A 16,159-nucleotide genomic window follows, 5' to 3' on the forward strand; every position below is an offset into this window, starting at 1 on the left:
TCAGTCACAAACAGCGTTTCAAGAGGTTATAAAGTGTCTCCTGACTCAAAAACTCTCTAAATGGAGGGATTTCATAAGGGAGTCTGGTGGTTGTCTCTCTCTCTTCACCTCCTTCATGTTGATGTGATTGTAATATGTTGGTGTTCGTGTTTGTCCTCTGCTGTCGTAAAGAAATGCTCTCAAACTGTAAAAAGAGTTTTATATTCAGCTACTTTAACAGAGGAGAAACATTTCAGTGATCATGTGTGTCGTGTTTTCAATCATCTGATCTGATCACATGTGCTGATCCAATAACAAATCAATACATTCACACGTGTTGAAGAAACAGGTTTGTTGAAGTTGTACTGACGACTTTAACTGCGTGGCAGCTCTATATGTAGTGCAGCAAAGCATTGTGGGTATTTCTACCACTGTTTATTGTTAACAAACAGATGTGGGTCTGAATAAGTTTGTTCCTTTTTTATTTTTGTTGACATCAGGTTTAAGTATCACCTGAACTACCCAGGGATTGAACCCACAACCTCAGACCTGCTGACCAGACCTCTATCAGCCTGAGCTCCTGGATCTGACTGAAGCTCTTTGTTTCTGTCACATTTCACTGTTTTGAACCTCAACACTCAAAAAATCAGATGCTCAGCTGTTTCTAAAAGGAGGAAACCTTTCAGAGTTCCTCCCTGAGTTCAGTCCTGGAGTCAGTCTGCAGCTCTTCAAATAAAAGAGGCAGAAGCTCAAAGCAGGACGTTCAGGTCTCTGATGAGCTGGTCTGGAGGTTGTGGGTTTGAATCCTCCGCAGCCACAGCGTCAAGAACGTCTGCCTCATCATCTTTCAATCAATCTTTATTCGTTTCATTTCAACATCAAACGTCGTCTCATGTCATGAACACGATCATACACTTCTCATCATTATAAAATCACATAAAACAACCAGAAACATCAACATCTGAGTGACACACTTCTTGTTAAATAAAACTTCGGAGCCCTTTGATTTTACATTCTGAATGTTTTTCAGGTCAAAGTGTTGAAATATAAAAACTGAATGTTTCCGTCATTTAACAATTTTTAAAGCAGCTCTTTCTGAACTATTCACTGGCTGCAGTATTAAATGTGGTTTTACTTCGTCTGTTCTGGATTGTGGGTGAGTTGGCTGGTTGGAACGACCCACAATCAGTACAGGACTTATTGATTCACACACATGTCGAAGCTTTGAACATATTTGGTGATAACTTAAAGCGTTTAACAAAAGAAATGAAGAGAAAATGAACGACTGAATCTGAGTCTGAAACAAACGAGTCACACACAGATTGATGAGAGTCGTCAGGACAGAAGATCTCTGATCCCACTGATTCTCTGCTGCCACCTGCTTTTATTTCATCATCAGTTCATGTCTGATCAAACTTTTATACCTTCTCTAAAAGAAAACATGTTTAAGCTGTTAGAATATATATATATAAAACTACAGAGGCAGGAGGACTCTGACAGACTGATGGAGGTCAAGTCATGTTGCTGAACAGGACACAACTTTTTCTTCCTGTTAAAGGCAGTTTTTTTCTCTCTGCTGTCACCTGGTGCTGCTCATGACGGAGAAGTTTGGGTCTCTGTAGATAAATGAATCGAGGAGTTTGGTTTGAACCTGCTCACTTTGGAAAGTGTCATGAGGCGACTTCTGTAGTGAATCTGTGCCATACAAATAAAGGTTGATTGAATAAACCTGTAACTTGTTTTCATCGTCTCATCTATTTTAAATCAACGACGTTAAGTATTATAGAAAAGCACAACAATACTTATGTAGACAAACGTTTACAAAATAACATGATCACGTGACGCGTGACTTAGTTTGGACCCTGTATGTCGGAGTTTAACTGATCCTCAGAACTTAAATCCTGCTGGAACTGACTTCCACTGTTCTCACCAACACACTTGTGTTTCTTGGCATGAGCGAGGCGAGTGAATCTTTCTCCGCAAACACTGCAGGCAAAAGTTTTCTCGGTGTGGACGGTCAAGTGTCGCCTCAGATCTCCTGTCTGTGCGAATGTTTTACCACAAACAGAACAGCTGAACGGTTTCTCCCCGGTGTGAACTCTCATGTGTTTGGACAAAACGCTTCTGTCGCTGAAAGTTTTTTTACAAACTGAGCAGGTGAACGGTTTCTCCCCCGTGTGAATTCTGAAGTGTCTGGGCAAACTTGACTCGGCGGCAAATCTTCTGCCGCAGACAGAACAACTGAAGGGTTTCTCTCCTGTGTGGATTCTCATGTGCGTCACAAGATTTCCTCTCCACTGAAATGACTTCTTACAAACCGAGCAGCTGAAACATTTCTCTTCTGAATGAGTTCTTGCGTGACCCTGCTGATCCCCCTCGTGGCCGCTGCTCGTACCAGATCCAGGATTCAAGTTCCTGACGGGTTCTGGTCCTCCACAGTCCTCTCCATCAGCCCCTTTTTGTCTTTGGTGAAGCTGTGACGACCGACAACCGGCCCACTGATGGTTTTTGAGCTGAGAATGCCAAATGAATCTTTTTCCACAAACGCTGCAGCTGTATCGCGTCTCGCCCGTGTGGAGCGCCATGTGGCGCGTCAGATGAATCTTCTGGTTGAATCTCTTGCTGCACACGGAGCAACTGAACGGTTTCTCCCCCGTGTGAGTTATCATGTGTTTCTTCAGCTGCGAGTTGAAGCTGAATTTTTTATCACACTCAGAGCAGCTGATTGATTTCTCTCCAGTGTTGCGTCCGCTGTTTTTCAGACAGTGTGAACCTGACGGAGGTCCACCGCTCGTCCTCAAGTCGTCGCTGGTAAAGGAGTCGGGTTCAGAGGAGTCCGACGTCTTGTCATGAGTAAATGGTTCTAAAAGACCCTCTGGATTAAAGTTCCAGGCTGGTTCTGGTCCTCCACAGTCCTCTACATCTGCCTCAGTTCGTCCCTGAGGAAGCTGTGAGGACGGAGGTTTCTCCTCATCGTCTTCCTCACTCTTCACAGTGAAGTTGATGATGTCAGCCTCCTCCAGCCCTTGAAGCTGTTCTCCCTCCTGATGGGTCCAGAGTTCCTCCTGCTCCTCTTTAATGTGGGGCGGCTCTGGTGGTTCCTCCTGGTCCAGACCGGAGCTCCAGTCCTGCTGCTCAGGAGGATCCTCTTCTTTACTCACCGCCAGCTGCTGGACGTCTGCAGAGAATAAAGAAATACAGACGCGTGTTTTAAGAAAGAAATTTCCTAAATGTTCCTTCTTCAGACCGAACGTTCAGTCAAAACATTTGAATTCTAGATGGTTTATTGGTTATTCAAAAGGCTTTCTCTCAAAAGCAAAAGTGGTATTTCATGAAATTATACCTGAGTAATAAAATGTGATTAAAGTCATTTTAATTCATTTAAAATCGAGGCTGTATAACACGAACTTAAAGTTGTGGTTTCATGTAACTTTCACAGTATTAAGGTCAAATATATCTGAAGTCGCTCTGTTGTTTTTCTCTCTTGTCTTCAAAAGGACGAACAGAACAGAACAGAACATCATGTCAGAACCGACCTGCTCTGTGTAACTGGACCTGAGGCTGTAAAACAGCGTCCAGTAGTTTCCGGTGTCGACACAGTTCCTCCTCGTACTCTGATATCGTTCTTTCAAACAGCTCGAATATCTCTTCAGCAGCTGCAGTTAGTCGCTGCTTCACAAAGACTCTCAGCGTTTGGACTTTAGACATTTTCACTGAGTCACAGCAGAACTTCTCCTCCACAGACAGCACGTCCGGCTCCGTCTACTTCCTGCGGAGAGCTAAGTTAGCCTCATTAGCTCCGCGGGACACCAGGAGATGATTCAGATGTGAAACATGTTGAATAAAGTCACAGCACAGAGTCCACTCGGACACAGGACGTGTTTATCTGGACGTGCTGTCTAAACAGTTTGTTCTTTATCGAAACTGCTCCGATTAGCACTTCCGGCTCCGTCTAATTCCTGCTCCTCAGCTACGCTAGCTTCCTTTAGCATTCTGTGCTAACAGGAGACGAGTCTGCGGTGAAACATCCGGACGGGTTGAAACAAGTCGGTCCGAACCTGCAGACTCCGCTGCTTCACTCAGTTTGTCTCGTCTGTACGTGACACGTAAGAGGAACAGTTAGTGACCGGAAGTACACGACTTTCCTGCGCCGCTCTGCGCTGATTTTCAAAATAAATCTGAGATTTTCTTCTTCTTCTAGTCTCTGTTTAACTGACGTCACTGAAGTTGAGTGTCGCCGCCTGCTGTACCGGCGTGAACATACAAAAACACGATGTTCTGAATATTGCACGTTGTGTTGATATTTAAAGAGGCACTTTGTCGTTTAGGGAACAATAACATAAAATTGCAATCAAACTGGCTTCATTTATTTTTATATACATTTCTCAAGTTCACTGATGAACACAATGTGTATATTATTACAACTGTGGGAGCAGTTATCATGTGTATCTGTCCTCCGTGGTCTGATAGGTAAGTAAAACAGTTCTTCATCTTCTTCTGCTCTTAACCTGTCACTGTCAGCAGCTACTGATAGTGATTATGTGATGATGTCAGAGTCACAATGCATTGTGGGTCAGGGTCTCCATCACAACAGCATTCCTTATGATAACAGTTTGCTGAGACATTTTTAGATAGACGCACTTGTGTCGGTTTCTTTTGCAGCCCAGCCAAGATAAAAATACGAGTCTATCTGATAAATTCACACAATGTGTTTTATAAAAAGACATTTCAAAACTACTACACCTTGTGATTTCCCATGTTTCTCAAACAGAATCGGCCAACAAAGAATTGAGGGAGAAAATGAAGTTTAATTTTTGCTTCATGAGACAGCAGAGACAGCAGCAAGCCCAGAGAAACAACTACACGAGATTGAGACACAAATCTGAACGTGTCCTCAGACAAATTTAATCAAATCTCGAATCAATGAACACATTTAGAGTTTAACAGTGCAGTTCCCAGATGTAATAAAGTAACCCAGACACAAATAAAGACAGAAACTAAATGAACATCAGGCTGGTCTCCATGCTTCAGTCCTGCTGGATGAAATGTGCTCAACTAGCATCTCCACTGATGTTTTGGTGAAGCTGATTGAATCTATTATTGCAGATGCTGCAATCAAATGGTTTCTCCCGCGTGGATTCTCATGTGTCATCTCAGATTTCCATACAACGTGATGCTTTTACTGCAAACGGAACAAGTGAATGGTTTCTACCTGGTGTGAATTCTCACGTGTCTGGACAAAGTGCTTCTGTCACTGAATCTCACTTTACAAACGGGGCATGTGAAAGGTTTCTCTCTGGTGTGGACTCTGATGTGTGCGGTCAGATTTGAGCCTGTTGTAAATCCTCTCCCACAGACGGAACAACTGAAGGGTTTCTCCCCCGTGTGGATCCTCATGTGTGTCACGACACTTCCTCTCGATGGAAACATCTTTTTACACACCAAGCAGCTGAATCCTTTTCCTTCTGAATGGATTCTCATGTGATCTGTTAAAGATTTATTCTGAGGGTATTTTTTACCACAAACTGGGCAGCTGAAAGACCTCAGTCCTGTTTGGACTCCATTGTGTTTCTGCAGCTGTCCATCGTAACCAAAGCTTGTAGCACTTTCAGGATTAAGGTTCTTGTCTAATTCATCAGTTTCTATCTTCAAATGCTCTCGGCTTAGATGAAACCGTGAGGACTGACGACCGACACACTGGTGGTTTTTGAGCTGATAATGCCAAGTGAACCTGTTGCCACAAGTGCTGCAGCTGTGTCGTTTCTCCCCCGTGTGCAGCGCCAGGTGGCGGACCAGATGTATCTTCTGTATAAACCTCTTGCTACAAAATGAGCAACTGAATGGTTTCTCTCCTCTATGAATTCTCATGTGTGTTTTCAGATTTGCGTTTTGGCTGAATGTTTTACCACAGTCTGAGCACGGGAACGATTTCTCACCAGTGGTAACTCCTCGGTAGTTGTTCAGGAGGTTTAAACCGGACTGAGGTTCCCTGGTCTCATCCAGAACCCAACATTCTACAGAAACGTCCGGAGTCTTGTCATGTGTCACTGGTTGTAAATGACTATCAGGCTTAACGTTCCTGTCTGGCTCTGGTCCTCCACAGTTTTCTACTTCATCTTCTTCAGTCTTCACAGTGACAGGAGTGAATGTGACCTCAGTGACGTCAGCCTCCTCCTGATTGGCCCACACTTCCTGCTGTTCCTCTTTAATGTGGGGCGGCTCTGGTGGTTCCTCCTGGTCCAGTCCAGAGCTCCAGTCCTGCTGCTCAGGAGGATCCTCTTCTTTACTCACTGACAGCAGCTGGATGTCTGCAGAGAATAAAGAAATACATACACATGTTTTAGAAAACTTATTTCCTCTTCACATTAAACCCACTGATACCACTTCCAACTTAAGCTAACCAATGCTGTAATTAGGCTAAATAATGCTAACAGTTCTTTAGCTAACTCATAACAACAAAGACGCGGCAGATGGATACTTGTTTTGTTTGGTGATTGAAAAGAGGCAGCTTTTATTTTGTAGGCTGCTGTAGTCTGATTACTGGAGGGACTTTCAGAATAAAAGGGAGATTTAAATGATGTGAGGCTTTAATAAAAAGGACAGAATCTAATCTTCTAGTGAGAATTCGAACAGAACCGACCTGCTCTGTGTAACTGGACCTGAGGCTGTAAAACAGCGTCCAGTAGTTTCCGGTGTCGACACAGTTCCTCCTCGTACTCTGATATCGTTCTTTCAAACAGCTCGAATATCTCTTCAGCAGCTGCAGTTAGTCGCTGCTTCACAAAGACTCTCAGCGTTTGGACTTTAGACATTTTCACTGAGTCACAGCAGAACTTCTCCTCCACAGACAGCACGTCCGGCTCCGTCTACTTCCTGCGGAGAGCTAAGTTAGCCTCATTAGCTTGGCGGGACACCAGGAGATGATTCAGATGTGAAACATGTTGAATAAAGTCACAGCACAGAGTCCACTCGGACACAGGACGTGTTTATCTGGACGTGTTGTCTCGGTGAGAAACACGAAGCTGCTCCGACTACTTCCGGCTCCGTCTATTTCCTGCTCCGCATGCTACGCTAGCTTCCTTTAGCTTTGCTGCCTGAGACAATAAAATCCAGATTATGTTCATAAAGTCAATTTAAACGCATCCGAACAGACGCTGCTGCGTTCCAGTCGACACGTTGATACGTAAACAGTTAGCATGTTAGCCACCGGAAGAACGCCTGCTTTCGAGAACAGCTTCATTGCGGATTTTCAAAATAAAAGTGGCGGAACTACAATGGTGGAGATAAACAGACCTTTCACAGTAAAAGCAAAGTGTCTGCAGAATGTGTTTATTATTACACATATTACCAATTACCTTCATTGTGAAGTGACACATTATATAACTGTCTAATAAATGAAGGTCCTCTGACCTAATTGTAGGCTCAGTCATATGAAACACAACACACCTTTTCTTCTTCTATGCCTTTTTAATTAATATAGTCATGTTAGTGTGGATGGGCTCTTAAAACAACAAGTGCTTCAGTAATACAGATTGCTAAGTGTTACATGACAGGACACATTTTTTAACAATAAGAAGCTCTTTATACATCGTGAAAGTTGAAAAGACGTCTAAAGATTTGGCCTCAAAACAACTTTCACTCTGGCTCTTCACTGAACGTCTTCAAATGTCTGCAGAGATCTTGAAAAGACATCATGAGGATATGTGAAAAATCACACACAAGAGTCCTGGAACGAAGATACTCAGCTGAAGAAACGTTGCACGACACACAAAAACAGGCTTTACTGTGTTACGACCATGAGAAAAGTCTGACGGATGATGGGGAGTGACAAATGTAACTGGGGAAAAAAGAAGGAAGGAAAAAGTGCAAACAAAGGATTTATTAATAAATTAAAAATGTGACTTTAAAAACAGCCTCCCTCCAGATGAAGGCAGTAAGGTTACCAGCATCAGTACTGTCGAGGTACTGAGTCTGGTTCTCTCAGGGCTGCTGATTGTTCTCGCCAGAGCTGCAAAGTGTTCACGGTGGAAGCGTTGGGTCTGTTAGCTGCATCACATCAGCAGCTGCAGCAGAGAGCAGAACTAAAACACAACAACAAACACAAACAGCACGAAACATTAAAGGCAACTGGGTAAATGCAACACATCAGCCGAGTTTGTCTCCAGATTTAATGAGAAATTTAATTCAAACCAGGACAGTTCATTATATCACACATCATTTCTGTTACTGGGAGAAAATTCAAGTTATTGAATTTCTGAAAAACAAAAACATGTTGACCATCGAGCTGCGAAGGTGACACAGTATTTATTTATTTCACAACACTTTAAATGAAATAGCTCCATATTAATATTGCGACGGTGTTGTAAGGATTACTATTGGTACTTTCACAAAGTAACAACACAAGACTCTTGATCAATAATTATCAATAATATTGATACAATGACAAAGAGCATCAAGGTGAGTTTTAGAGTAAGAACAACAGTTTTATCATTTAACTGTGATGCAGCTTTTAAACCAGGACAGACAAGATATATCGATATCCAAAATCCAAGACGATATGTAGTCTCATAATACGACAACTATATAATAGATATATTGTTCAGAACTGTATTCAAATTCATTTAAATACAGAGAATACATATAATTTAAAAGGCACAGTTTTCTGGAAATCAACAGAATTATGTCGACACAAATAAAACCAGAACGGACACAAAGCCAAGCAGACGAGGAGCGACTTATTTTGGAGTCTGTATCAGCTGATGAGGTGGTCGGTACCGAGCCCGGTCCAGCCGTCAGTGCTTCAGTCCTGCTGGAAGAGTTGAGCCAACAAGAATCTTCACAGCAGCTCTCACCAACACACCTGTGCAACTCAGGTCCAGGAGATAAAACAACAGCAATATGTAACGATGAATGACCCAGGCAGAGCGGACAGGCCGGTTCTGCCTGACGAGCCCGGAGACACTGCAGTTCTCACGGTGCAACTACAACTCACAATCCAACGAAGCAGCTCCGCCACATCTCCCAGGCCTCCTTCAGCTAAACATTGTCTCCCATGTGGACAGTTGAGTGTTGTCGTAGAATTCCCCTTCCTCCAAATATTTTACCACAAGCTGAACAGTTTGGTAGTTTCTCCCTGGTGTGAATTCTCATGTGTTTGGAGAAATTGCTTCTGTCGCTGAAACTCGCCTTACAAACGGAGCACGTGAAAGGTTTTTCTCCCGTGTGAACTCTGACGTGTCGAGTCAGATTTGAGTCTGTTGTGAATCCTCTGCCACAGACGGAACAACAGAAGGGTTTCTCCCCGGTGTGGATCCTCATGTGCTCGCCGAGAGTTTCCTTTCGTGCGAAGCGAGTGCCGCAGACGGCGCAGCTGAAGGGTCTCTCCCCCGTGTGGATCTTCATGTGCCTCACGACATCTGCTCTCCGCTGAAAGGTCTTTTTACAAACCGAGCAGCTGAAACATTTGCCTTCCGAATGAAGTCTCACGTGAGCCATTAAGGATTTCTTGCGGGAGAATCTTTTACCACAAACTGAACAACTAAATGGTTTCACTCCCGTTTGAACTCCATCGTGTTTCTGCCGACCTCCCTTGTGGTCAGAGCTTGTAGAACATTCAGAGCTAAATGATGTTTTTTCAGTATTACATTCAACATCACTTACAGGTACATCGTTGTTCTGAGGGTTTAAACTGGACCTGGTCTCCTCCCAGTCACAGATGTTATTAGTCTCAGGCTCAGAGGAAGTCTTGTCATGAGTAGCTGGTGGTAGATTATTATCTGGATTCAAGTTCCTGGCTGGTTCTTCTCCCCCACAGTGCTCCCCATCAGTTTTTAAATGTCCTGTATCTCTGTTCTCAGTTTGTCTCTGATGAAGCTGTGACGACTGACGGCTGACACACTGGTGGTTTTTGAGCTGATAATGCCACGTGAATCTGTCGCCACAGGCGCTGCAGCTGTAGCGTTTCTCCCCCGTGTGCAGCGCCAGGTGCTGCTTCAGAGTTACCTTCTGTGTAAATCTTTTACTGCAGAACGAGCAACTGAATGGTTTCTCTCCCGTGTGAATTCTCATGTGTGTTCTCAGGTTTGAGTTCAGGGTGAATTGTTTCCCACACGCAGAGCAGCTGTATAATTTCTCACCAGCGTTACGTCCACTGATATCAGTCAGAGGGTTTAAACCCGACTTCAAATCCTCACTGTCATTGTTCTCAAGTTCAGATAAATCCAGAGTTGTGTTGTGAGTGTCTGGATGTAAATCTGGTTCTGGTCCTCCAGAATCCTCTTCATCAGCTGTTTCCATGTGTTCAGTTCGTCGCTGATGAAGCTGTGAGGACTGAGGCTCCTCTTCATCATCTTCTTCACTCTTCACAGGGACGGGAGTGAACGTGAACTTGATGACATCATCCTCCTCCTGACTGAGCTCCTTCTGCTGTTCCTCTTTAATGTGGGTCGGTTCTGGTGGTTCCTCCTGGTCCAGACTGGAGCTCCAGTCCTGCTGCTCAGGAACCTTTTCTTCATTCACCAACAGCAGCTGGACGTCTGCGGAGAATATTAAAATCCATAAACACATTTTATTGAAATCATAATGCAGATCCTTCAACCTGTGTTCAATTAAACATAGTATAAATATATTAAAGTTTATCATGATAACCTTCATTGTTCTTATTCTCATATGCTCATTCTGAATTTGATGCCTGAGACACTTATTGAACAAGTTGGACTGGTGCAAGGAACAACTGGGAAACATGAGGAACGCTCCAGAAACACCTGCGTGGGATCCACAAGGTCACACAGGTGAAGACGTAACTTCAAACTCACCGACTCTCATCTGGACCGTCTGATTGGCCATCAGGAGCACCAGGATTCCCAGGTTGCTTCCAATTGACCAATCTGAATGTTGATCAGTTTTATTATTAATCATCTCGTCTTTGTACTGCAGTCCAAAGAAAAGATCTTTGTATTTTTCTTTTAATGTTCTACACGGGATCCCAACCTTTTAGAACTGGTGTTTTAAATCAATCAATCAGTATTTGTGCAGCGCCAATGCACAACACAGGTCATCTCAAGAATCTTCCCAAACTGAGCAGGTCTAAACCAAACTCACTGATTAATTTATTAACAGAGACTCAACATTTCCCTGATGAGCAGCACCTGGTGACTGTGGTGTGAACAGGAAGAAACCTGGAACAGAACCGGACTCAGTGTCTTGATATGAGGAGAAAAGTTTGCTTTCTATAGAACATATTCAGAAGTCACTTAATCTCAAACTACAAGCAAATCATTCATTTAAATAAACCACTCAGCTGATTACGTACATAACCAAGACCAGAACCAACATGGAGCCAGCTGGGTCAGAAAAGGTCGTAAACAAGATGAACATCACAACAAAACCTCAGTTCTGTGAGAGGAGAGCTGGTTCTGGTTCGGTTCTGTGAGCTGCTGATGTACAGGAGCAGCCAGCTGTGTCGTCTTATAATGACGTGTTCTCAGTCTGATGACAAACAACTTATACACAGTTCAACAGGATCAATACTTCATCTGCCTACCAGACAAACGTTTCATCAATCAGGTCAAATACATTTTAATCAGTCATATATAGAAGGAAAGTTACATATTCTAAGTTCAAATCGTGTTTTTCCACCATTTCAACAGCAATAATGAAACATAGAAATGACATAATTACATATGTGATGTATTGAGTTACATTTTAACAGCATTATGTGTGAAAGTAATTCAAATTACAGCTTCAATAAACTCCTAATTATTGTTCATGGGCAGTTTTCTCTTCCTGCAATAATAATAATGTTGTTTTGTGGCTCCACTTTACCCCAATAAATGTTTATATGTATATCCAACACGTGATCAAAGTTACTGAATGTTTGTTGAAGCACAAACTGGACCAGACTTCTGCCTCAACAATCACTAATTCTCCTGAAGTTAACATCTGCAGCCACCAATATCAACAACGAGCTTTTATTTTGTAGACTACTGCAGTCTGATTACTGGGAGGACTTTCAGAATAAAAGGGGGATTTAAATGATGTGAGGTATCCGTGTGCAGTGATACAGATCACTGTGGATTCACACTTTATCTGAGGCTTTAATAAAAAGGACAGAATCTAATCTTCTAGTGAGAATTCGAACAGAACCGACCTGCTCTGTGTAACTGGACCTGAGGCTGTAAAACAGCGTCCAGTAGTTTCCGGTGTCGACACAGTTCCTCCTCGTACTCTGCTATCGTTCTTTCAAGCAGCTCGAATATCTCTTCAGCAGCTGCAGTTAGTCGCTGCTTCACAAAAACTCTCAGCGTTTGGACTTTGGACATTTTCACTGAGTCACAGCAGAACTTCTCCTCCACAGACAGCACGTCCGGCTCCGTCTACTTCCTGCGGAGAGCTAAGTTAGCCTCATTAGCTCCGCGGGACACCAGGAGATGATTCAGATGTGAAACATGTTGAATAAAGTCGCAGTACAGAGTCTGGACCGGCGGTTCTGTCCGTGATCAGACATGAAAACTGTTTGTTTTCTACCGAAGCTGCGCCGGTGTCACTGACCGATGAGACAGGCGCATGCGCAGTATCTCCACAATCTTTGACAGCTGGGTACGGCAACACGACTCGGACAAACTACCTGCAGCACGGCGGTGAAAGCGGTAATTCATTATTTTTAAGTTATTTATTGTGTCATTTTGTGATTTTAAAGGTTAGATAGAACAAGAACGAATATGAAGACCTCATAGATACTTTGGAAAACTCTGTCTAATAAATAAACATAAGGTTTTTATTCTTATTTGTCCACATTTATCAGAAACATCCACTTTTGAAGGGCAAAATGTCCTAAATCTTCCTTCAGTGTTGTTCTGATAAATGGTCCTTATTCTGGATCTTTCATGTCTCTGCTCCACTTCGTATTTAGATTTTTTGTGCCTAATGAATAAGATATTATCTTAAAGGTTGGAATTGTAAGAAAAGTGGATCTTTGTCTGATTATTTGATGAGCTGGGAATGTGACTGAAAAAGCACCATAAACTTTACTTATCTTTATAGAAATCCTCCCTCTTGTATTAGATTTGACCTTTTCCTCATCTCAGTTGAGTTTACTCAGTCTTGTGCTGTTTGTATATCCTCCATCAGATCTTATATGTTTGGTACATTTCCAGTTGTTCAGTATAAATAAAAAAAGACAGTGAACTGAACCAGGCGCTCTCCTCATACTGCTTCAGGAAGTGATGTCATCAGTGTGATTTTTATTTCAAAATAAGAGACTTTGCTCACATGGTAACACCGGAGGATTATTGTCATATCTTACAATATAAATGTTCTTAAATAAGACACTTTCCTTCTGTCTGTGACTGTGAGAACACGTAGTTCTGTGGAGTGTTAAGTAACTGATTAAACAACAGATATTGACAGATGACTCAGGAGCAGTAATCATTCAAACAACCTGTTGTTTTATTATAAAACATGAAAAGAAAATGAAGTCTCAGGTGTTTTTCAGGTGTTCTTTCAATAAAATTACCCATTTACTTATTTTTGTTCTGTTTGTTTCGTGCATAAATGAGCTGGAAACATTTTTAATGATATTACTGAATTACCGGATATGTTCATATGAAACCATTCCTGCCTCTGCTGGTTCTGAACTGATCAACGCTGAGACTTCCATCCTGCTGAAGAAAAAGGACCCAACAAACATCTCTGCAGCTTCACTAACTTCTGCTGCTCTCACAGACGCACTTGTGTTTTTTCAGAAACGAGAGCTGACTGAATCTTTTATCACAAACGTCACAAATGAATCTCTTCTCTCCTGTGTGGACGGTCAAGTGTCGCCTCAGAGTTCCCTTCTGAGCAAATTTTTTACCACAAACTGAACAACTGAAGGGTTTCTCTGCTGTGTGGACATTCAAGTGTCTCGTCAGAGTTCCCTTGTGTGCAAAGGTTTTATCACAAAATGAACAAGTGAATGGTTTCTCCCCAGTGTGCATCCTCATGTGCTGAGACAAAGTGCTTTTGACATTGAAACTGGCTTTACACACTGAGCAGGCGAACGGTTTCTCTCCCGTGTGAACTCTTTCGTGTGAAGTCAGTGCCGAGCTCTGCGTGAAGCTTTTACCACAGACGTGACAACAGAAGGGTTTCTCTCCGGTGTGGATCCTCATGTGCATCACAACATGAGCTCTCCACTGGAATTTCTTCTTACAAACTGAGCAGCTGAAACATTTTTCCTCTGAGTGAATTCTCATGTGAGTCGTCAAAGATTTCTTCCGGGGGTATTTTTTACCACAAACTGAGCAGCTAAATTCTTTCGCTCCTGTTTGGACTTGGTTGTGTTTCTTGTGGTCCGACCTGGAACTACATTCAGCGGAGCTAACTGATGTTGCCCCAGAATTACACTCCACTTCACCTACAGGTACTTCATTGTTCTGCAGTGACTTTAAACCTGACTGAGGTTCCCTGGACTCCTCACAATCACAACCGTCATAAGAATCAGGTTCAGAGTCGGTCTCAGGTTGTAAACAACTCTCTGGATCAAAGTTCCTGTCTGGTTCTGGTCGACCACAGTCGTCTCCATCAGCTGCTTCCACCTGTTCAGTTTGTCTCTGATGAAGCTGTGAGGATTCTTCATCATCTTCTTCACTCTTCACAGTGACGTTGATGACATCAGCCTCCTCCTGATTGGTCCAGAGTTCCTCCTGTTCCTCTTTGATGTGTGGCAGTTCTGGTGGGTCCTCCTGGTCCAGATCTGAGATCCAGTCCTGCTGCTCAGGAGGATCCTCTTCTGTACTCACCAACGGCTGCTGGACGTCTGCGGAGAATAAAGAAATACAGACACACGTTTAAAAAAACGTCCTGTTGTTGCTGAATGTTCACAATCAGAAAACGACATTTTCAAATAATCTCCACAAGTTTTCATTTTCCTTGACTTCAAGGTTTTTATATCTTTGTGTGATACACATGGAGTCATTTTCTCGTGATGTCATCTTGTTCCCTGTGCCGTGATAAATTGAGTCAGTTCCTTAATTCAATACACAAGTTTTATGTCACGATTTCTAACTTTTATTAACTCATTTCTGGCTCAATGGTGTCAAACAAAGACTGAAAAAACTTTATTTGGTTATTAAGAGAAAAAGAAAACTGTATTATACAACTCCAATATTTAACACAATTGTTTTTAAATCAGTAAATACATGTTAAGTGTCCGGACCTGCTGTGAGTATCTGATGCTCAGGCTTCAGAACCGCGTCCAGAACTGTGTTGGACATTTTCACTGACTCACAGCAGCGACATCACGTCCGGCTCCGTCTACTTCCTGCGGAGAGCTAAGTTAGCTATTAGCTCCGCGGGACACCAGGAGATGATTCAGATGTCAAACATGCTGAATAAAGTCACAGCACAGAGTCCACTCGGACACAGGACGTGTTAATCCGGACGTGTTGTCTCCGTGAGAATCACAGTTTGTTCAGCACAAAGCTGCTCCGATTAGCACTTCTGGCTCCGTCTAATTCCTGCTCCTCGGCTACGCTAGCATCCTTTAGCATTCTGTGCTAACAGGAGACGAGTCTGCGGTGAAACATCCGGACGGGCTGAAACAAGTCGGTCCGGACCTGCAGACACCGCTGCTTCACTCACTTTATCTCGTGGTGACGCGACAGAAAAAGTTAGCATGTTACCCACCGGAAGTACAACTGAGTACGACCTCCGGTTGGATTTTCAAAATAAATATCAGCAAACTTTTCTGCCTCCTTGAAAGCAGCTTAATACTACAACTACTAACTCCTATTACTCCTATTACTGCTACTACTACTACTAATAACAATTAAAGCTGCAAGCAGCGATGAACGGGCCCTCGCTCCACGCACGTCCGTTCCTTGGAAGGATGTTTTGGGTTTTTTTTCCCTTTAGCAGAAGATTATGGTTTGGCATGAAGGCCTCAAGGTCACTGGGCTGATCAGAGGCATTTGTGCGTCTGTCGTTCAGAACTGCCTCCACTTCCCAAAACAGTGTCTGCGAGCCCTCATCATCCAATACTTTTGCTAAAGAGAAAACCCGTCCTTCCACCGGGACTCTTGGAACAGAGTGACCTGTACATCTATGGAAGATGGCAGCAGGTACAGTATATGGCAGAACTCTTTTGGAAAAGATCGACATCTGAATACTAATGTGTGATGCAGGAAAAACTGAAATGGAA

General features: G+C 43.0%; 3 protein-coding genes across 5 annotated transcripts; all 3 read right to left on the minus strand.

Moving 5' to 3' along the window:
- Positions 1-819: 819 nt before the first annotated feature.
- On the minus strand, positions 820-4,141 carry LOC119015129 (gastrula zinc finger protein XlCGF57.1-like). Its single transcript, XM_037090821.1, has 2 exons — positions 3,516-4,141; positions 820-3,157 (listed from the first exon to the last, which is right to left on the minus strand). Exons 1-2 carry the CDS (start codon positions 3,685-3,687, stop codon positions 1,830-1,832), a joined length of 1,500 nt encoding a protein of 499 aa, XP_036946716.1. The 5' UTR covers positions 3,688-4,141; the 3' UTR covers positions 820-1,829.
- A 626-nt stretch (positions 4,142-4,767) lies between these two features.
- Positions 4,768-7,237, minus strand: LOC119015137 (zinc finger protein OZF-like). Its single transcript, XM_037090832.1, has 2 exons — positions 6,620-7,237; positions 4,768-6,287 (listed from the first exon to the last, which is right to left on the minus strand). The coding sequence occupies exons 1-2, from the start codon at positions 6,789-6,791 to the stop codon at positions 5,188-5,190; spliced, it is 1,272 nt and encodes a 423-aa protein (XP_036946727.1). The 5' UTR covers positions 6,792-7,237; the 3' UTR covers positions 4,768-5,187.
- A 231-nt stretch (positions 7,238-7,468) lies between these two features.
- On the minus strand, positions 7,469-16,052 carry LOC119015124 (gastrula zinc finger protein XlCGF26.1-like). 3 transcript variants are annotated; one of them, XM_037090810.1, is made up of 4 exons: positions 15,366-16,052; positions 15,176-15,280; positions 12,128-14,776; positions 7,469-10,514 (listed from the first exon to the last, which is right to left on the minus strand). In XM_037090810.1, exons 3-4 carry the CDS (start codon positions 12,297-12,299, stop codon positions 9,016-9,018), a joined length of 1,671 nt encoding a protein of 556 aa, XP_036946705.1. In that variant the 5' UTR covers positions 12,300-14,776; positions 15,176-15,280; positions 15,366-16,052; the 3' UTR covers positions 7,469-9,015. The 3 variants fall into 3 exon arrangements, with proteins under 3 accessions (XP_036946705.1, XP_036946706.1, XP_036946704.1); XM_037090811.1 differs by having other exon boundaries at positions 15,601-16,051; XM_037090809.1 differs by having other exon boundaries at positions 15,176-16,049.
- Between the last annotated feature and the right edge of the window lie 107 nt (positions 16,053-16,159).

The sequence above is a fragment of the Acanthopagrus latus genome, chromosome 24 (genome assembly GCF_904848185.1).
Source record: "Acanthopagrus latus isolate v.2019 chromosome 24, fAcaLat1.1, whole genome shotgun sequence".
Taxonomy (NCBI): Eukaryota; Metazoa; Chordata; class Actinopteri; order Spariformes; family Sparidae; genus Acanthopagrus; species Acanthopagrus latus.